The sequence below is a fragment of the Myodes glareolus genome, chromosome 27, assembly GCF_982192425.1.
Source record: "Myodes glareolus chromosome 27, mMyoGla1.1, whole genome shotgun sequence".
NCBI classification, from domain to species: Eukaryota; Metazoa; Chordata; class Mammalia; order Rodentia; family Cricetidae; genus Myodes; species Myodes glareolus.
The window spans coordinates 11,817,022-11,837,448 of record NC_142052.1 but is presented as its reverse complement, the minus strand read 5'-3'; the positions used below and the strand labels follow the sequence as shown (position 1 = coordinate 11,837,448).

Sequence of the window (20,427 nt, the reverse complement as noted above, 5' to 3'; positions counted from 1 at the left end):
ATATACATATATATTTCTCTCATACATACACATGTTCTTCATGTATGTATGTCTATATAGGAGAGACATGAAGCATAAAGGAGAATATTTGGAAGGGGGACATAAAATGGTACTCGAGAGGTGAACATGAGCAAAGTACAATGGCATCCATGTATGGATGTGCCATTTCATACTAGAGCTATTCTTTTGGCCACTAATTATTAATAAACTTGTAAAAGATAACAGAAACCACTAATTTTGCTAGCTACCAACATACTTAAAGTCCATCATCATCTGTACATGAAAACAACATACAACAGAGGTGCATTACAGAGATGAGAACACGTGAGCGGGTGCCCCATCATCATCTACAACATACAACAGAGGTGCTTTACAGAGATGAGAACACGTGAGCGGGCGCCCATCATCATCAACAACATACAACAGAGGTGCTTTACAGAGATGAGAACACGTGAGCGGGCGCCCCATCATCATCTACAACATACAACAGAGGTGCTTTACAGAGATGAGAACACGTGAGTGGGTGCCCATCATCATCAACAACATACAACAGAGGTGCTTCATAGAGATGAGAACACGTGAGTGGGTGCCCATCATCATCAACAACATACAACAGAGGTGCTTTACAGAGATGAGAACACGTGAGTGGGTGCCCATCATCATCAACAACATACAACAGAGGTGCTTTACAGAGATGAGAACACGTGAGCGGGTGCCCATCATCATCAACAACATACAACAGAGGTGCTTTACAGAGATGAGAACACGTGAGCGGGCGCCCCATCATCATCAACAACATACAACAGAGGTGCTTTACAGAGATGCGAACGCGTGAGCGGGTGCCCTCGCAGTGTTATCCTGTAGTCAGGAAAGACAGTGCAGTCTCAGCATCATTCACCACAGCAGAGCTCTCAGCACAAAGATCTCGCTCATAGGCGAGCAGGCCAACACCATTCTAATTTACATAAATGCCCAGTTGGTGTGGCCTCCCGTACTACCTGAGACATGGGTCTGAGGGTAATCTGAGAGATGTCTTTAGAGTACACCCTGTCACCACGTGGAAGCATTCTTTTATCCCTGCCACAACTTCAACATCATAGTCCTTTTAATTTGTATTTCCTGACACTTCCTCTCATTTGTAAAGTCCCCTAGAATGGAATCCACATTTTTACAAAAAGGTTGAAAAAAAAGCTAGATTTGTCTGGTAAGCCAGGCTCAGTCATTAACACGCCATGTTATAAGTTCTGTAGCCATCCTTACCATGAAATCTTTTCATTCCCCAGGAGAATCTACCCGTGTATGCTTTTCCTCAAGTGGGCCAAAGCGTCTCTCGGTGTTGCCACCACCTCCATTTCCTGGTGCTGCTTGTGTCTGCTCTGCTGGATTTGTTTTCCCTGCAACAGCTTTTTTCTCCTGCTGCAGTCCAGACCTGGTCTTTCCTGAACTGCCCCTCTGACTTCCCCTTCTGCAGACTGTCCTGATGAGTCAGTTTCTGCAGACTGGTGTCTACATAGTTGCAGACTCTACCCACCCGTCCATGTTTTTAATCTAACCACTGTAATGTAAAATGCATTTTGCTTGATTTTTGTGATATGCTTGTAAAAGGAATATTTGCGCACAGGCCGGCGAGAGCACAGCAGCGCTCTCTCTTCTGAAGCTCGGGTGCAGGTCCCACTCACCTGACTCCCTCCTCTGCATCCTGCTACCCCTTAGTACCGGTCCTTCTCTCTACCACCTTCTTTTCAGTGGTTCTACATAATTCAATTCTATGGAACATTAACGAACAATAATTATGTTATGATAATTATAACAATAATTAAATTTCTCAGAATAAACTTAACTTAATGGGAATCATCCAATAGTCTTTTATTTTCTTCTAAGAAATATTTTTAAAGATTTACTTATTCTTATTTTATATGTATAAGTATTTTTTTAGATGTATGTATGCAGACAACTGGTGTGCCTTAGGTCCTTGGAGGCCAGAAGAAACCATCAGATCCCCTGGAACTAAAGTTACAGATAGGTGTGAGCCACCATGCAAGTGCTAGGTCTCTGGAAGAACAGTCTCTTAACCACTGAACTATCTCTCCAGCCCTGAAAAGTCTATTTTTTTTAAATCCCCATCTTGAGCCAATTGTAGCTTGAGATTATAGTTTAAAGTCAAAAGAAAGAGCCTACTTGTTTCCTATTGTCAGCACTGTACTACGGGCTGCTGAAGACACCAAGACGAAAAACAACTGGTTTTAGAGAACTGTTTATGAGAGTCAGGGGCCTCTTATATTCATATTTATATAATTTATTTTAATGAAACGGGGGATTTAGATCTACTAATTAATAAATGAGCCAAGTTTTCAAGTTAATGATTTTTTTACTTTTACTTTATTTTTTACTTGTTAAAATACTAAATAACTTATTCTTGTCAAACCATAATTCAACCCAACATCTCACTGGCCTGACAATATAATCCAACAGTGTAGAGAACAAATATAAGAAAAAGATTCCTTACGAGGCTGCCTGTCATGGTTTCAACTGTTTCTGCATGAAGAAACATTTCAGAAATGTGCCTCTAAGCCTGAGGGGATAGAGCAAAACCACAGTAAATTGAACTAATCTGAAGAAATTACGCCTTTATTAAATTAAATTAAAGACGCTTGTTATTTATACATGAAGGAGGTAGAAGGAAATTAACATTTACCTTAACAAGGCTTCTATCATCACTTTCCAAGATTTCAAGAGATCATAAAATTTCAAGCTTTTAACACTGTCTCATAGAAAAGTTGCAACAGAAAAACTCTGTTAAGTATGCAGCAGAATAGCCGAGTATAAAGCTTGAGACAGCGAACCCAAGACGAGCAAGTATACACTAAGAAAACACTCCTTTGTTAACAATATTTTTTGTTCTAAAGAAAATATTTTTTGAGAACAGTAACAAAAACAGTACACTGAATTCCAAAAAGATAAATATTTAAAGTACTGAGGTAAAAATACACAAAACTTCCACATAAATAAAAGAGTATGTCATTGGGTACTGTTCAATATTTTAGATGCAAGAAAAATTTTAAAAGCCAATCTTTATATTATTGTGAGCTGCATTTTTATTAGATGCATTCCTTCCAGTTACTTGTGTGTCGGCTAAGAAGGCGCTAGTGACTGGCAGTGTGTAGCATCTTCATACTTTTACTCATCACACACGCTAGCTGTAATTAAAATGAGTCCCTATAATCCTTTGAGTACTCATTCTGTAAGCCTCGTTAAGGCCTCTCAGGTAGGCGGACCATAAACAGCCTGTGGGTGGACTGACATAGCTAGCCCAGTACAATATCATGGTTCAAATTTGCCTTTTGTAAAGATCAGCCTTACCCTGAAAGTACATTATTAAAATATGAGGGAGCTTTTAAGCCAAAGAAATTTAGTTACTGCCATTCTTCTTTTCTGTTTCCAGTTTAATCTGTATACAAGGAATTGTAAGGAACACGGTCTTCCCTTGTGGGAGATAAAGATCACATTATAAATAAGCAATATACTCTGCTTGAGTTAAAATGAATGTGAAACAGGGACACAATATACATCTACAAAGGTCTGGAGAATGTGAGATTCATTGTTTATTTTTCCAATGACTAACTAGTCCTTCTATGTGACAAGGACGATGCTGCCTACTGCATTTATACTGGTGAACAAGCCAGACACAGCCCCCTCTCTCTGGAGCATATGAAAGTCCCAGGGAATTGACAGGCAACAAACAAAGGGAAAGGACCTTAAGGATGGTGGTAAATACTTAAAGGTAAGTAACCAGTTTGTTGAGGAAACGATGAGATTATACTTTTGGGGTCATTGAAGAATGGCACACTCAAGTGTTTAATTTGAAACACTGACCTACATAAGTCTAACTAGAGAAATCTTTGTAGGCTGATTATTATTATTATTATTAACAATAATAGTGAACTATATTTATAGAACACAGGGCACAATTATAACTATTTTATTCATGTTGTTTTCTTTAATTTTGCTACTATACTGTTGTGGAATATTCCTTTAATTATGTAAAGATGCATTTCATCTGTTTATGTTACGAATATTACTTTAACTATGTAAAGGTCTGTTGCTTTTGTTTGCGCTGCACTTGTTTAACTATGGAAAGATGTGCTGCTGTTTCACCTTACCTGCCTAAGGCATCTGATTGGTCAAATAAAGTTGGACAGCCATAGCTAGGCAGTAGAGAGATAAGGTGGGGCTGGAAGGCAGAGAGAGTAAGTAGAAGAGAGAGCGGAAAACAAGGGAGAGAGGGGGTTGCCTAGGGCCAGTCAGCCAGACAACTGCCAGACAGACACAGAGTAGGATATACAAAATGAAAGAAAGGTAAAAAGCCCCAAATAGATAAACAGAAACAGGTTAATTTAAGTTATAAGATCTAGTGGGACAAGTATAAGAGAAGCCTTCATAATTGATAACAGGTCTCTGTATCCCGATTTGGGAGCTGGCTGGGAGCCTAAGAGAAAGATTGCTTCACTATACATATCCTCCAGAGAAGTCAAGACGCTCATTACAAGTCCCCCAGCCTGCCAGCAGTTAAAGAAAAAAAAACATGCTAGCTTGGCTGATAAGCAGTCATTTAAATGTTCTACAGGAAAACTGACAAGATTTCTTACTTTCAAGATAGGTCAGCAGGTGTATGGCTTCTGGCAGAGATATTACTCTAATATTATCTAATATCTAATATCTAGATATTACTTGGAGGGTAAAGAGAGAGAGAGAGAGAGAGAGAGAGAGAGAGAGAGAGAGAGAGAGAGAGATTCCAAATAAGTTTAAGATAGGATCAACAAGACTTGCTAATAAGCAGGGAACAAAGGAAAAATCAAATGTGAATTTTACACTTCCAACTATCTGTACATGGAGAAGTTATTTGATAACAATGAACAGCATTATTAGAAGGGGAACACATATATGAACTATTTATCTAGAGATTTAAATGTGGACTCAGGATGATATAAATGATATTTAAAGTCAAGAAAGGGAGTAAAATCCAGAAAAAAAAAACCATGAATAGAGGAAAAATAAAAGATCATGCAAGACTGAGCCCAGAGAACAGGAGCATTCAGGACGTCTGAAGAAGAAAGCAGGATAGAACACACTGGAAAAGAGCCGCTACAGGGGGTTAGCCATTCCACAATGCATACTTAGTTCAACATAATACCCTGTACATCCAATTTAAGTAAAATTGTCAAAAAGAACTCTAGAACACAGGTCCTCTCACTTCGTAATATTTTCATAATTCATAAACGCCTGTTATTTTTCATACCCACATGACTTCATTAAACTTAAAAAAAACTGTTTACAAATTAACCCATTTAAAGTACATTTACAACACAGTTTAATTGGTTTTATAATGACCAGCTTCATTCTCTGTAGCACATTCTCTTAACTCCAGCACAGGACACAATGGACCCGAATAGGCTACTTCTCTCCTTGCTATGACCAAATGCTTGACAAGCAACCAAAGGGAGGCTCTGGGCTCATGATCTGGCAATACAGTCTATCGCTGTGGCGAGGGCGCGGTGGCAGCAGTGTGAGGTCTTAGGGCGCTCACATTCAGGAAGCAGAGAAACATGGAGCTGGTATACTCTCTTTGCCTCTCTTTTCAGTTCAGGACCCCAGAATGGTGCTGCTCACACTTGGCTTATATCTTTCCTCTCAGTTAAATTTTCTAAAAATATCCTCATAGACACCCTTAGAAGTGTGTTTCCAAGGTGATTATAAATCCAGTCAAATCGACAAGGAAGATCAAGTATCACAGTGCCTGTCTTAGTCTGGCTTTGATTACTGTGGTAAATAAACAACATGCCCAAGAGTAACTTGGAGAGGAATGGGTTTCTTTGGCGTACATGTGCCAGGTCACATTCCCAAGGGAAACAAGACAGGACCCTGGAGGGAGGAACTGGCACAGAAGCCATGGAGGCCTGTTGCTTAGCAGCTTGCTTCCCCTAGCTTGCTGAGTTAACTTTTTCATACACCCAAGGATTACCTGCTCAGGGACGGCATTGCCCACAGTGAGCCAGGTCTTCTCGTACCAACCATTAATCAGGAAAACGACCCACAGATTTGCCTACAGGCCAGTGTGACAGAAGAAATTTTTCCCTCTTCCCAGAAGACCCTACCTGTGTGCACTTGACAAAATACTAGAAAGCACAGCGCGTACCAGCTGTTATCCCTCATTTCTCTCCAACTCTTACGCCAACAATTCTCCCAATCCCAGTCTATATACCCGCACCTTATTCCTGGTCCTATCTACTTATTTAGCTATCGTGGACACTCCAATTAAGAAAATTACACACTATCTGGCCTTCTGTGGATGGCTTCTTTGGCTTTGCATGTTGCCAAGGTTTATCTTTATGTCATTTGTTTCAGGACTCCAAACATTTTTATGGGTAAATGAATGGATACAATATATTTCTTTTTTTGATCATGTGATGGACATTTGGGTTGTTTCTTCTTTCAGCTATTATAAATAATGCTGCTATAAACAGATGTCCACTTTTATAACTATGTCATCAATTTTATATACATGCATTGACATGTAGATATCACTCACACCCACACACACCACCCACAGGTGTCAGATGACAGCTCTAATGGTAATATTAAAAATTCTGAGGAACTGCCAACTGTTTTCAAAGTGGATACGCCATCTTAATTTTTAAACAATGTATTGGGGACCCAAATTTTCCAAATTCTCATCAACACTTGTTTTCATGTAATCTTCAGTATACATACATCTCACTTGATACCAAATAGTATATCATTATACTTCAGATTTGTATTCTCGGTAGCTAATGATGCCAAGCTTTGCACTAGCCACTTTCTTGTTGCTATAACCAAACAACTGGTGAGAAGCAATTTAAGAGAGGTGCTTAAGTTAAAAAAGAAAACCTCACACTCTGAGGCTATAACCCACCACAGAGGGACAGGCATGTAGAGTCCTGAGGGTGGCCTCATAAGGCTGTCCTCACATTTTAGCAGATTCAGAAACGCAGAAGGGGCCACTCATCTGGCTTTCTCATGTCCGCTTTTCTATTCAGTCTGGGCCACCACTGATAGTTGGTGTCACCAGCATTCACAGATCACCTCCGCGGTTAAATTTCTCTAGAAATCTCCTTAAAGGTATGTCCAGAGATCCAAGTTTTGTCAAGCTGACATTGAAAATTATCCGTGCAGGTTTCATTCTGTTATTTAAGAAAAATTTGTATACTTCCATCAGATAAAAATTTATTTTTATTAATGTGTAGCAAACGTTCTATATATATTTTAGATACATACTCTTTATCAGAATGTGATTTTTTAAATTTTTTCCTAGTCTAAGTTCTTCTGTTTGCTCTCTTGATGGTGTCCAGTGAAGGACCAAGTTATAAATATTGATGTCCAATTTATCCAATCTGTCTTTGTACATAGGATATCACATCAAGGAAATAGTGAACTAATCAAAGACCTAAACCTATGTTTTCTTTCAATAATTTTGCATTTAAGTCTGATCTAATTGGAGTTTTTACATAAGTCATGAGACAGGCCAACCCAAAAGCAACTTTGAATATTTATTTTTTCGTCTTAATACAGGAGCTTTCCTAACCTATGAAGGACATCCCAAAATATTCCACTGAATGTCTGAAACCATTGATCACATCAAAATCTGTACAGACAGTCAGTATGTTTGGCTTCCAATTTTTTTCTTTTACCTAATGATAGTGAAAAAACTTGGACTTCAACAACAATTGGGCTTCAGATGTAGAAATGTTATCTTTGCCAAGGGAGGAGCTGGTCAGTAGCAGTGAGCTATAGTACCCAGTTAGCCATGCCACCACACACTTAGTCTCTATAAGCAGGAGCTATAGTACCCGGTTAGCCATGCCACCACACACTTAGTCTCTATAAGCAGGAGCTATAGTACCCGGTTAGCCATGCCACCACACACTTAGTCTCTATAAGCAGGAGCTATAGTATCCGGTTAGCCATGCCACCACACACTTAGTCTCTATAAGCAGGAGCTATAGTACCCGGTTAGCCATGCCACCACACACTTAGTCTCTATAAGCAGACCTGCTGAGAACGCTCAGATGCAACAGGCTAAGTTCCGATGCTGGTTCTGAGTGACAGCATCTCAGCACCCTGTGAGTTTCCCCAGACAGAAGCCATCAGAGGACCAGGAGCAGCTGGTGTGCCACCTTCTCCTGTACACTCACATTGTGGTGAAGTTTAACTTATAAACAACTCCAGCAAGAGATTAACAGTAACACTAGATTAAAGAAGGTATTAATAACAACCTGTAAGACAGGTTATATACAATGTATCAATTGCTTCTGGAATTTCCCAGTCAATGAGTAACAGAAACCATAGAAAGCAAATTCACAGATGTTGAAGAATAAGTTTAATGCAAACACATCATTATTTATAGATTCTAAAACCTTTTCTTGGTTCTTGCAAAATTTAGCAACTTGTCACTATTTTATCTACTTACCTAAAATTAAAAAACTTTATCTATCTTTAAGGATTGTTTGGGAATTTACAATTTTATTTTACACTGCAATTCCTCCCTTATTTAGACCAAAATATTGTGAGAACTGACATTTCTTTATAACATAACTTACAGCTATAAATTAAATGCTGAAGCAGCTAAACGTGGGTTTCCATAAAGCTAATTTTATTTTTCTATTTTCCAAATTTATTTTTGGCATTATTTATTACTTAAAACCATCACCAAAATATTTTCAATATTGTTTCAAATATGACATTTATAAAACTTAGTTTATTGTTTTTAATTACTATTAGTTTCTAGGTAGGCAGAAATTAAATTTTGAGCAAATTAATTCAGTTTTAAATTCACTTTTCACTTGAGGTTTTACCCAGGATGCTATCAAAGCCAATTTTCCACTTTTAAAAACAAATCTTAGAGTCTACTCTATCACTTCCCAATTCTGGCTGCCTATCAGTAACACCCAAATTCCTACACCGCAAAACACTTCAAGTTTTTATTTTCACTTTTTTTCCAGTTGCCCCTCAAGACACTCTTCACCCCAGCAAGAAGTTCACACGGAATCCTTTAATACTTTGAAGGCAGTCGTGTTCTCCAGGAATGTGCGCTTCAGCTCCCCACCCTTCCTCCACCCACAAGGATCCTTGGATGGCCACAGCTTAGGGCTTCAAAGTTGCCTGCCTTAGCTCCTCCCCTTGCACCGGGATAAACACACTGCCACTATTTTTAAGACTATCATTTCTCTTTGTCTGTGAAGTCAGACAGAAGCAGCAGAAATCCACTTGCTCCAGCTCCTCTCATCCTCAGAGGCATCATTTCTCCTTCGATACGCACGCACATCGAGCAGCAGTCAAGCAAAGGTAATGGACAGCTGTTCTCTCCAGTGCTTTCCTTACGCTTGACAAACTCCCTCTTCCAAATGTGTTTGTGGGTCAAGATTTACATTCAAAGTAACTTATAATAAAAGGTTTACCTGGTTTTATTTCAGTAAAAATCATAGTATTAAGTAGTGAAAAGCAAAATGTTCTGGGTTTTCTCATTTATTAGTTACAACCCAGAAGAGAACTCTGAAATATCTTTGTGCTTAGTCTCCTTCTTGTGAATTATGAAGTCACTGTATTTACATGTAAGCACCTTGATTAGGGCAGATATGTTTATGTATACATACGTGCATATAATAAGCACTAAGTCACGTTTCTGTTTTGAACAGAATGTTTGTATATTTTTACAAGACTTTTTATTTCAGAGACTTTCGTGCTTAGAGCTGAATCATTTCCTTTTCATCAGAGTACAGGTAGGTGTAAGGCAAGGCTAAAACGGATCCCTTTAATATTTAAACTACTTGTTCCAAAAACAATCTATTCAAAAGTTACTTCTACCACACCCAATTAATTCAACCGAGACAGAGGACTAACAACCTAAGAGAGATGCTTTAGTGTTTATTTAGAAAAGATGAAATATTATAATTACATAAGAGATATTCACTGTATAGGTTTAGTTTTAACTTAGGATTTTTGGTTTAGCATATTAGATTCTGAGACCATGCTCTAGCTTTTTTTTTTTTCAAAGCATTTACACCCTCAATATTTCTTTTCATAATTAAGTCTGTCTCTTTGTGATATTAAATATTTCATTTTGTCAGGTTCATTTCAAAGGCTTATCATCTCACTATCTTTAGATATACGCCAAGAGTATTAAAAATACCCTAAATAAATACATATCATATTTATCTTATGAAAACACTTTCATAATTAAAGTCTTTTCCCTGATCAAATTTATTATCATTATAATTGTGTCTGCAAAATTAAAAGCTTACTGTTTTATTTATTACCTACAAAAATGAAGAAGTCTTCCCATTAGCTAGCTAAAAGAACGCCATAGCAAATGTCAAAGTTTTCTTAAAATCTACAACATTAAACACTACACCATGGAAACTGGGGTGCCAGATTCAGGAGTTCTTTGTACCTAATCGTTTAGCTATCAAACTGATTTGCAGCTGTCATTTGCCACCTTTTCTGAAGTAAGACGGGGTTAAATAAGTACAGTCACTCAGAAGTACTACGGCAGCCCGCGCTGGCAGAACTCTGTGAGGGAGAAATAAACACTCTACAACTTGCCGTATATGAAGTACCAGTAATGTGTTATGGCAACTAAATAGCTAAATTTGGAATTTTATATAATCCTAATTAGTTTTATCTTACATAGCATCTTGTCCCTGTGTGCTACACAGTTTATGTCTAAGGTAATGAAATCACTCAATGTCTTCGTTTACAAACACTCTGACATGGAGGGAAGTAGTGTTATCAACAGCAACAAACGGAGATCACCAGACAAGAACTAACCATTCATGACTGATGCCCTACTATGAATCTTTTCACCACCAACTAAAAGGCAGTAAGGTCTTCATTTTTACAGAGAACACAGCAGGCCATCCCTTAAATCTATGTAACCTTAGAAAATAATATCTACAAAGACAACAAAGCCACCGTTAATTCTGCAGTGAGCGAATGATCTATTTATAGTCTCCCCAGCAAAGAAATACAGAAGCATTACCCTGGAGAAAGAGATAGATGTCTAAGAATGTCATACTGAGAACTTCCTTCAAACGTGCCACAGAAAAGCCTATAGGAGCACTGAAAGACTGACAGTCAGAATGGCTCAAAGAAAAGACACTGAGGCACCATGACTCCCTCTCACACAAATCAGCCAGTCCAATGTACATTCAGGTAACAAGTCACACTTTCCTAAGAGGACAGGGGATTTATCTGAGCAGTAAGGAAAATGGATGACCTGAAAGTTGAGAACTTCAGACTACCTCTTCATTCTGATTTCTCAAGTCATACACATTAGAAAGTTGAAAGGACTGTTAGACCTGGTTGTTTTGAAGTCTCTCAAAGCTGTAGAGATGTATTCAGACAAATGCTTTTCCATGAGTGCTACTCTGATCCAGGCTCTACCCTACGAGGAACAAGAAAGGATCAAATAAGAAACTTAACGAATATTTTCTATACACTGTCAAATATAAACATATTAACAATATGGAACACATAATTCAAAATCAAGAATGACTAAGAAAAACATCTAAGATAAAACAGAAAACTTCGATAATATTAAGCATACATTTTGTTTTTCAGAAGACATATGAAAGTGCTACTATGTCCTCTGGGGAAAATGAGCTACTTGGGTTAGACAGAGATGTATTTTGAATCATAAAGTATTTATATAAAATTCTACTTCAATATCAAAAGGCAACATGCTAGTTAAAATGAGACCCTTGTAAAACACATGAAGCAGAATCTTTCAGTAGTTCCTCCAGCAACACGTGTGTGAGACAGTTTGCCCCCAGAAGAGATTTTCATACCAACAATAAATTACAACATATGATCAATTACAAGCCCAAATCAACAGCTACTAAATCTGTTGGTAAAGATGCTACTATAGATTTAAAATAGAAAACAATGACAAAAAGCCAGGGACCGGGGATGTAGCTCAGTGATACAGCACTGGTTTAGCATGTTCCAGGTTCTGGTTTTAACTCCACCCCACCGAAAAAAACAAAAACAAAAAACAAAACTCAACTCAGATGTCAGCATATTTCAATCATAGAGACAATTCTGACTTGTGAATCATTTAACAATAAGAGAAAGTGTTAACCCTTTTTAGTAGTTGGCATTAGCTAGTCTTTATTAACACTTCAAAATATTCCTTATAGATGTATAGGTTTCTGTGTATGTATGTGGTTGTACTTGCCTGTCTATGTGTGGAGGTCAGAAGTCAATTATAGGTTCTTTATCTATTGCTCTATATCTTTCTTTCTTTTTGAGACAATGTCTCTCATTGAACCTGGGGCTCATTTGGTTGTTCTGGCTAGATTGACTAGCCACATGGGATTCACCCGTCTCTGCTCTAATCCCCCAGACCCCTGACCTGGAATTATAGACCAGGGCAACCACACCAGGATTTCTTTTTTTGGGGGGGGGTGTTGGACATTGGAATTCAGGTCATCATGCCTGGGCAGCAAACACTTTACTTCACTGGGTTACCTCTCCAATCCTTTCTGTAGCCTATTTAGATTGAAAGAATATAAGGAACAATATCTAAAGAGATTGTAAAGTATTACTTACTTTCATTTCTACAGTCCTTCCCAAATCTCCAGGAAAATTCCTAACAACTGACTAACACAGAAAGCAACAGCACTGAAATAGCAATGGGAGTAAAGGTCATAATCAATATGTGTATTATGCTCAACCAGAGGACTTAGAGAAAGGCACGAAAATGTCTACAGATATAATGAATTCAGACAAGAAAGGAGCCAATCTAGGAAGTGATAAAAACACAGTCAGGCGAGAACAGCAATGCTGCTGGGAAGAAAATCAACAATGGGGATGTACCTGCAAGCCCGGCTTCCTACTACACTGACTTTTTGCTTGCTCCGCACTCAGCCCATTGTTCCTTTTGAGTGAGCCTGGAGGAACCCACACGAGGGGGAGCTGACTGAAACAGGAAGGAAAAGGCAAGCTGCTGCCTGCCCAACAGTCCCCAGATTCTCACTGGAAACTAGTCTAACAGACGCAGAAGTGAGTAGTGGGGTGTGGAATCAAAAGGCCACCCTGTCACAAGTACAGAAGCAAGCGAAGGCACCGTCCAGAGAAAATTAGGCACAGGAGGCTGTGCTGTGGCTAGATAAGAATGTGGGGCAAGTCCTGCTTCCTGACTTATTAATTCCAGCGCACACAGAGCTGGACTGCACTTAGTTTCCTGTCCTTGAATTGCATGGAATTCTCTGTTGTGGTAACAAATTGTGCTAATTTTAATGATTTATTTTTTTTTCAATGAAAGAACTTTTACTAGAATAGAAAAACAAACAAGACTTATGAAAGCTGTTGGCCACAAAGATATAGGAAGCCTAAAGCGATGTTATGGAATTTACACTTTATTACTTGACAATGGCAAATCACTGAGACTTCAAAAAAAATGTCATGAACATAGGTAACTCTTAAGGACATAATGAGTATTGTGAGACTCCGTTGAAAGATTTCTGTGCATATTAAAATAGTCCCCATAAAATTGGTGCGTTTGGTTACAATATTATCCTTACTTTTTACTATATGATGAGACAAACAAAAAAATGCCATTAGTAGAGAAAAAAAAAACCTGTCATCTCATCCCCAAACAGACTGATCTATGAACTCTACCTTCCTGTCTCATCCAGAGAATGAGATGTCATCATTTAAAAGAGAAAAAAAGACATCAAACAGTACAGGTATCTGCCTTGATACATTTGACAAAAGACAGTCTAAATTTCACACAGATCTCCACCAGGTTAAAAATGGATCTGCACAAAGGAGCACGTTTTAGTTACAGTTCAGCCTAACTGTCAGGATACACAAATGTTCTCTATTTCAGATTGGTCAAAAGGATTTTCCGATTTCCATCACTTCGGCAGATTTTACTGTCTACAGCAGTGGTTCTCAACACTCCAAATGCTGGGGTCCCTTAATATAGTTCTTCATCTTCATCCAACCACACAACTATTCACTGCCACTTCATAACTGTAATTTTGTTGCTGTTATGAATCACGATGTGAACACCAGTTGTGCAGGATATTTACTCCCAAACAGGTCAAGACCCACAGGTCAAGACCCACTGGTCTACGGGATATATGGGGTTGGTGTTGTCTTCATTATGGTTATTTTATAATCTGTTCTACTTCACTAAGAGATTTGTTGCAATCTATTAATTATACCAACTGTCAAAAAGGGCCCACAGCTCTTCGTTTGCTATTCTAGATAAATTTGCTTCAACGGGATTGAAGTGTTGCTACTCAGTTACTACTTACGTGGTTGCTTTTGGAAATGGAATCTGATAACTGATTTCTAGCATTTCTCGTTACGCAAACACACACAAAAGCCTTCTTAAGTCTTTTGATTATGATTTCCTCTTTGACCAATGAGCTACTTAGAGGTCCTTCAAATTTTCACTCATAAAAGCATTTTGCTGTGCTGTTATGGAGCCCTGCTTACTTCCACTGTGGTTACAGAACCTACTTTACGTGATCGAGTCCTTTGGAGGCCATTGAGATCAGTTAGGCTCAGCAAATGGTTAGTTTGATGAGAATTCTATTTCATAGCTAGCTCTTTTAAATGTTCAGTTTCCTAATACTCATCTTTGCTTCCATTTATGTAGTCATTGCTATTATTTAAGAGTTTATCAAATTTATGACCCGTAGTTCGGTTTCTTTTGTAGTTTTCCTGGTATCAGTCCTATTTTTCTTTTCTTTTTGGAAACTATGAGATTTGAGACAGTGTTGCAGCCCAAACTGGCCTTGACCTTGGGATCCTCCTCAGCTTCCTGAGAGCTGAGGTTGTGGCACATACCACCACAGCTAGCTTGATGTCCTTGATAAACTTGATTTGATCTAATAACAGGCGCTGTTAACAATAACCTGGGGCACTTATTCCTTTCTCTCCTCAGCTAATATTTTTCCTTGGGGGTCATATAGAAGGGCATCACTTTTAGACCTTTTTCTGTTGATCCTTGTGAACTGTCTGGAGTATTTACAAAACATGCTTCCTAGTTTTTCCAGAACTTAATCTCTTATTTCTACAGACTAAAACGAAAACCTTCAGCCAGTTAACTGCTGCTTAATCCAAGCTCACAGACCATCTCACTGCTCCCCTTTCTCCAAGAAATCAGACTCCGCCCCTCCCCGTATCCCTCTCCACCATCCCCTTCTCTCGCTGCCTGCATGGTAAATTTACGGCTCTACCTTGTATATGTCCATTGGGATGCAAGCCAGGCCATGATAGAGGTGGTGTGAAATTTGCTCACCCAAAACCCTGTTCTTGTCATAACACCACCCACCCTTTTCTGGAACGTCTCTCCTTTCAGAAGGGACATGGATGCTCTGCATGGTGACTCTCTCTCCTATGTAGTTCCTCTTGGGATTTGAGGGAAAGAAAGTCCCTTTCCCTTCAATGCCCCATCCTCCTGCTGATAGTCTGACGCTGTCTCTTCAGATCCTTTCTGACTTCATGGCTGCATATGGCCCTTGTGGTTATCAAGTTCTCTCTTAAAATAAGGCTTATTCTGAAAAGTAATTTTGTATTAAAAAGCTATCATTTTTATCGTTTTTGTCGCCTCAATTACTTTCTGCATTTGGGGACATATGATTCTAGCCTGTATTAAAGGAGTTTACAACACCTTTCATGCTCATGTTGCTTAATTTAAACTTAAAAACTAGAAAGCTGGTTTCTTATTTTTACGTTATCCAGTGTTGTGTTACCAAGCTAAACTCTTCATAAATCCATGTTCCGTGTAACTTCCTTTGAACAATTTCTCCATAAGTCAATAGAAATATATTCAATGTACATGTCATTGAACATAAGTGATAGAAATAATGATCTAACCAGTAATCCTTCATAATGACTCAACAACTTTGCAACACAAATTTGTTTTACTTCTCCATGAATCTGTGTGCTCACACTATGATGAAGTATTTTTCCCTTAAAATGTGTTTACTGGAATTTTGGGATTTCATCATCCAGTGGAAAAGGAGCTATCCCAGATGCAGGAAGCCCTTCGAGAAGCAAATTACTGCACTTCTAAAAATGACTCAATCTGTGTAATACAATACTGGAAACTTATGAAAACCTTTCTCATTCAACTGTTGTGAGAGACTTCCTCAAGCCAAAGATTCCTCTCTGTATGCGGCTGTTACACACAGCATATGCCGTGCAGAGGAAAGAAAGGCAACAAGCGCTGCTCGTATGCAACTAAGCGGGGAGGGGGACTGGATTTATTATAGAGAATTCATGTTTTCTTTTGCTGAGCAGTAAACGACAAACTCAGAGGCTGTAAAGGACATGGACTCCGTGTCTCACACTAGTCACGAGTCTGTGGCCACACCAGGACCTTCTGTCCAGGGTCACACAAAATGGGGGCCACAGGGAGGAATCTACATCCAGGTTCACGCCGGTTGATTATGCAATTCTGCTCTTGCAGGCTGACAACTGAGGTCACCTTTCCTGTCCTCGTGGTTTCGGTAGAGTGCACTTTCAACTCGTGGAAGCGATCAGCGTTTTCATGCTCTGCTTCTCAGTCTTATCCCAGCCACTGTGGGAGCGATCAGCGTTTTCATGCTCTGCTTCTCAGTCTTATCCCAGCCACTGTGGGAATCTAATTTCTCACAATATTTAGGCATCTGGGTTTCTGATTTTACCACCAGATAGGGCAAATTCTGTTTCTGTAAAATTTGCAGTTAAAGCCCAACTACCTTTGCCATTTATTGCCTTTTCAAAGCCATTTAGATCATCAACAATATTTATTTTGGAGTCCAGTTAAAACTACAGAGAATGTGAAGAAGTGATGCTCCATTACAAATGCTGTCTCACACTGACATTTAATGTCTAGAAGACCACTAAAAACATGACAAACTAAAAGAAAGGCCCTGGCAATGCCAGTGTCATTATTCCCTTTACCAGATGAGAAACTGAGATTTATGGAGGCGTCTTTCCCCTCACATAAGTGCATCTAGCTGAATCTGAATGAACCCCAGACATGTTTTTTTTTTAAGGATTTTTTTAAATTAAAAATTTCCGCCTCCTCCCATCCCCCCATTTCCCTCCCACTCTCCCCCCTTCCCCTCCCCCTCCCTCTCCAGTCCTAAGAGAAGTCAGGGTGCCCTGCCCTGTGGGAAGTCCAAGGCTCTCCCCCCTCCATCCAGGTCTAGCAAGGTGTGCATCCAAATAGAAGAGGATCCCACAAAGCCAGTCTATGCAGTAGAATCAAAACCCGGTGTCATTATCACACATGGTTTTTAAATGCAGACGGTATCAAGAGACTTGGAGGAGAACACTGCTGGAGAGCTATATGTTTGAAAGGTTCTGATTATCATATTATTATCATGAAAATGACTGATTCTAAAACACACTTTTCGCATAGAAGACTGGGAAGTTGAGAACTTACATGCAGGTCCTTTGTGTATATGCATGGCTTCTGTAAGGAATTCCTGTGTGTGTGAACACATGTGCCTCTGCATCTGTATGTGTTTCTGGAGCTTTCCCTTCTGTTTCCTTTCTCTTATTCTGAACTGCTTGTTTTGTTCTGTCTTATCTTATTTAACGATTTTACTAAAAGCTATCAGATTGCAATCTCAAGCAGACAGTGGAAAAAAACCTTAACGAAAATCAAAAAGTTTATGTGCCACAAGGGTTTGTGTGTATAGATTCAGTTCATCCAAAACACAGCTAGTCTTTTTACCTAAACATATTGAGATACCATTCCTAAGTCATAGGGAGAGCTAAAAGCAAAAGTGATAGAAACTCAACGGAGGTGCAATTTCAATTTTAAAATTCTAAAATAATGAACTAATTTGATCTCCAAACTGCAAATTGTTATTTTTATACTAAGAACAGACCAATAAAACACAAAGTATTTCTGAAATGAATGCTAAAACACCTTACATTAGCATGTCAGGCATTTTTTAAAAACTTTTTTGATTTGTTTATACAAGTTTTAAAATTATGGAGGACCCTAAGAAAGCTTTTAGTTAGACTATACCTATTAACATTTACTATACCTAACATTCTGAACCTCAGTAAATGGGGATGTTCTGATGGCTCAACGGCATTTGTCCTGTAAGCATGAGCACCCAAACCACATAGAAAGCCGGTGTGACTCTAACTCTAGCATTGCGGGGGGGGGGGGGGGGGGGGGGGGGGAGCCATTTCTAGATTCTCCCGCTCGTCAGCCAGCCAGCGCAACCCAAACTAGCAGCCTTTCAGTTAGGAAAGACCTTGACTTGAGGTACAAAGTAAAGAGTGATGAAGTCATACCCTGCCATGGCTTCTGTATGTGCATGCACAAGTATGCAATCACTACATCTGAATACAGCATGCGCGCACACACACACACAGACACACACAGATGCACACAGAAATATTTTCCGATATAGCTTACTATAACATCTGGCCTAGCTGGGACTCATTATGTTTCCCAAGGTGGCCCCAAACCCTCAATCCTCCCTCTATGCCTCAGCCTCCCCAGTGCTGAGATGACAGGCATGCATAATCACGCCCAATCATAGTACACATTGCCATACTAAGGAGAGTAGTCAATACCTAGTCAAAGTTTAAATTGAATAATCAATTCTTACTATGCCATTCAGTAGACATTCTGAAGTAAAACTGTGTGTGTGTATACACACACACACATACATACATACACATACATACTGTATGGCAGGAAAGCATTCAGTGGCTGCTTGTCTCATCTGATGCCACCACCTTTGTTTGTGCAGGTCTGGTCACTACTGTACCGTTTGTGCACAGTAGTGTAAATGTTAACACCGAGAAAAGAAAAGGAACACTATGTGTTGGTTTGGAGATTACAGACACCCAAAGAGAGGCCTCTGAAGATTCTACGGATTCCTCAGGAAAATATATATATATATTGTAATACATATAATATGTATATTATATATTGTTGTGTGTGTATGTGTGAGTATGTGTACACGTTTCTCTATGTAGCCACGGTTCTCTGTGACTTCACTCTGTATGTAGACCAGGCTGGCCTAGACTCAGAGATGAGCCTGCCTCTGCCGCCCAAGTACTGGTATTACAGGCATGCAATAAGATACCTATTTTGACGGGGATATACTTTAAAAATGTTTCCTAACAGGAAATTTGTAGTGAGTAGGTTCATATCTTCCTGCTACTCAAGATGCACCAGTGACAGATCAACAGACAGTATTATAAAATAAGCACACACAGTGAAATAGAAATAAAACCTCTAAAAGTTAACCTGGGTAACGCGCAAATTCTAACAAAGAAAGAAAACATTTTTAAAATACAGAGTTCGAATATTTTCTGTCCAAGTAAAATAACTTCTAATCAGATTAGACATACTCCAGACTGTCAAGCCTTACCTTAGCTCTGGAGGAACTGACATTTTCCATGTTTTCAATGCTGCAGATACAGTTCTGAGAAACTTTCCGGCAGGCCACTCTGATATAGTCCCAGAAGCTACGAGGACTTTCATAACCAAACCAGGTTACTTGACCTTCAGGAGATAATTGTAACACAGAATAAATAAACTAGTTCAGGAAAGTCAAAAGACATGACCAGTAAAACTCCGAGCAATGAATGATACTAGAGTGGGCAAGTATGGGAAGGGCACTGGACATGTACTCGGTTACTTCTGAAATCCGACATGGTTAATTCTGAATGGTAGTTATTCACATGCAATGGAAAGGAACTAGACACTAAAAATATCTCATTGTCCGAGATTTTCGCTGCAGCACAGGAAGCTGTTCCTGAGCTTCCTGGACACTGGGCAAGCACTCCTTTACGTGCGGTTAGTTGGATTATAAACCTTTTCTATCGTGAAAAATAGAAAGTAAATGATGACAATTTTTTATTCCTCTTTAAAAGGCTGTATTGGCCCTACAAGCAATAAAATCAATTAGCATTTTGCATCCACTGGAGAGTCACGCTTTTCTACCACACTCTCCTGTCCCTACAACACCCTCCTCCGAGAGTCATCGCTGGTTGTGACGTAGTCACCGACCTGTGAAAAACTGAGCTATACACCATCCTCATTTTTATGGTACTTTTACTTATCTGAATTTAACCATATCCCTTTAACTTTTTTTCTTTTCTTTTTTATTGAGCGCTACATTTTTCACTGCTCCCCTCCCCCCTTCAAACCTCACCCAAGGTCCCCATGCTCCCAATTTACTCAGGAGATCTTGTCTTTTTCTACTTCCCATGTAGATTAGATTCTTGTATGTCTCTCTTAGTGTCCGTATTGTTATCTAAGTTCTCTGAGATTGTGATTTGTAGGTTGGTTTTCTTTGTTTTATGTTTAAAAACCACTTATGAGTGAGTATATGTGATAATTGTCTTTCT

General features: G+C 39.1%; 2 protein-coding genes across 5 annotated transcripts in view; one reads left to right on the top strand and one right to left on the bottom strand.

Moving 5' to 3' along the window:
• The window catches only part of Rundc3b (RUN domain containing 3B), a 151,218-nt gene that overhangs the window by 86,502 nt on the left and 44,289 nt on the right, over positions 1–20,427 (bottom strand). For all 4 annotated transcript variants that reach the window (XM_048433599.3, XM_048433597.3, XM_048433598.3 and 1 more), the window contains exons 3-4: positions 19,446–19,579; positions 11,391–11,476 (exon numbers count right to left, since the gene is read on the bottom strand). In XM_048433599.3, coding sequence (XP_048289556.3) covers positions 11,391–11,476; positions 19,446–19,579 — 220 coding nt within the window. The remainder of the gene's footprint in view (positions 1–11,390; positions 11,477–19,445; positions 19,580–20,427) is intronic.
• Positions 9,236–20,427, top strand: part of LOC125399935 (ATP-dependent translocase ABCB1) — a 155,337-nt gene continuing 144,145 nt past the window's right edge. Inside the window, exon 1 of the mRNA XM_087902427.1 lies at positions 9,236–9,378. The gene's annotated coding sequence lies outside the window, so the exon portion shown is untranslated. The remainder of the gene's footprint in view (positions 9,379–20,427) is intronic.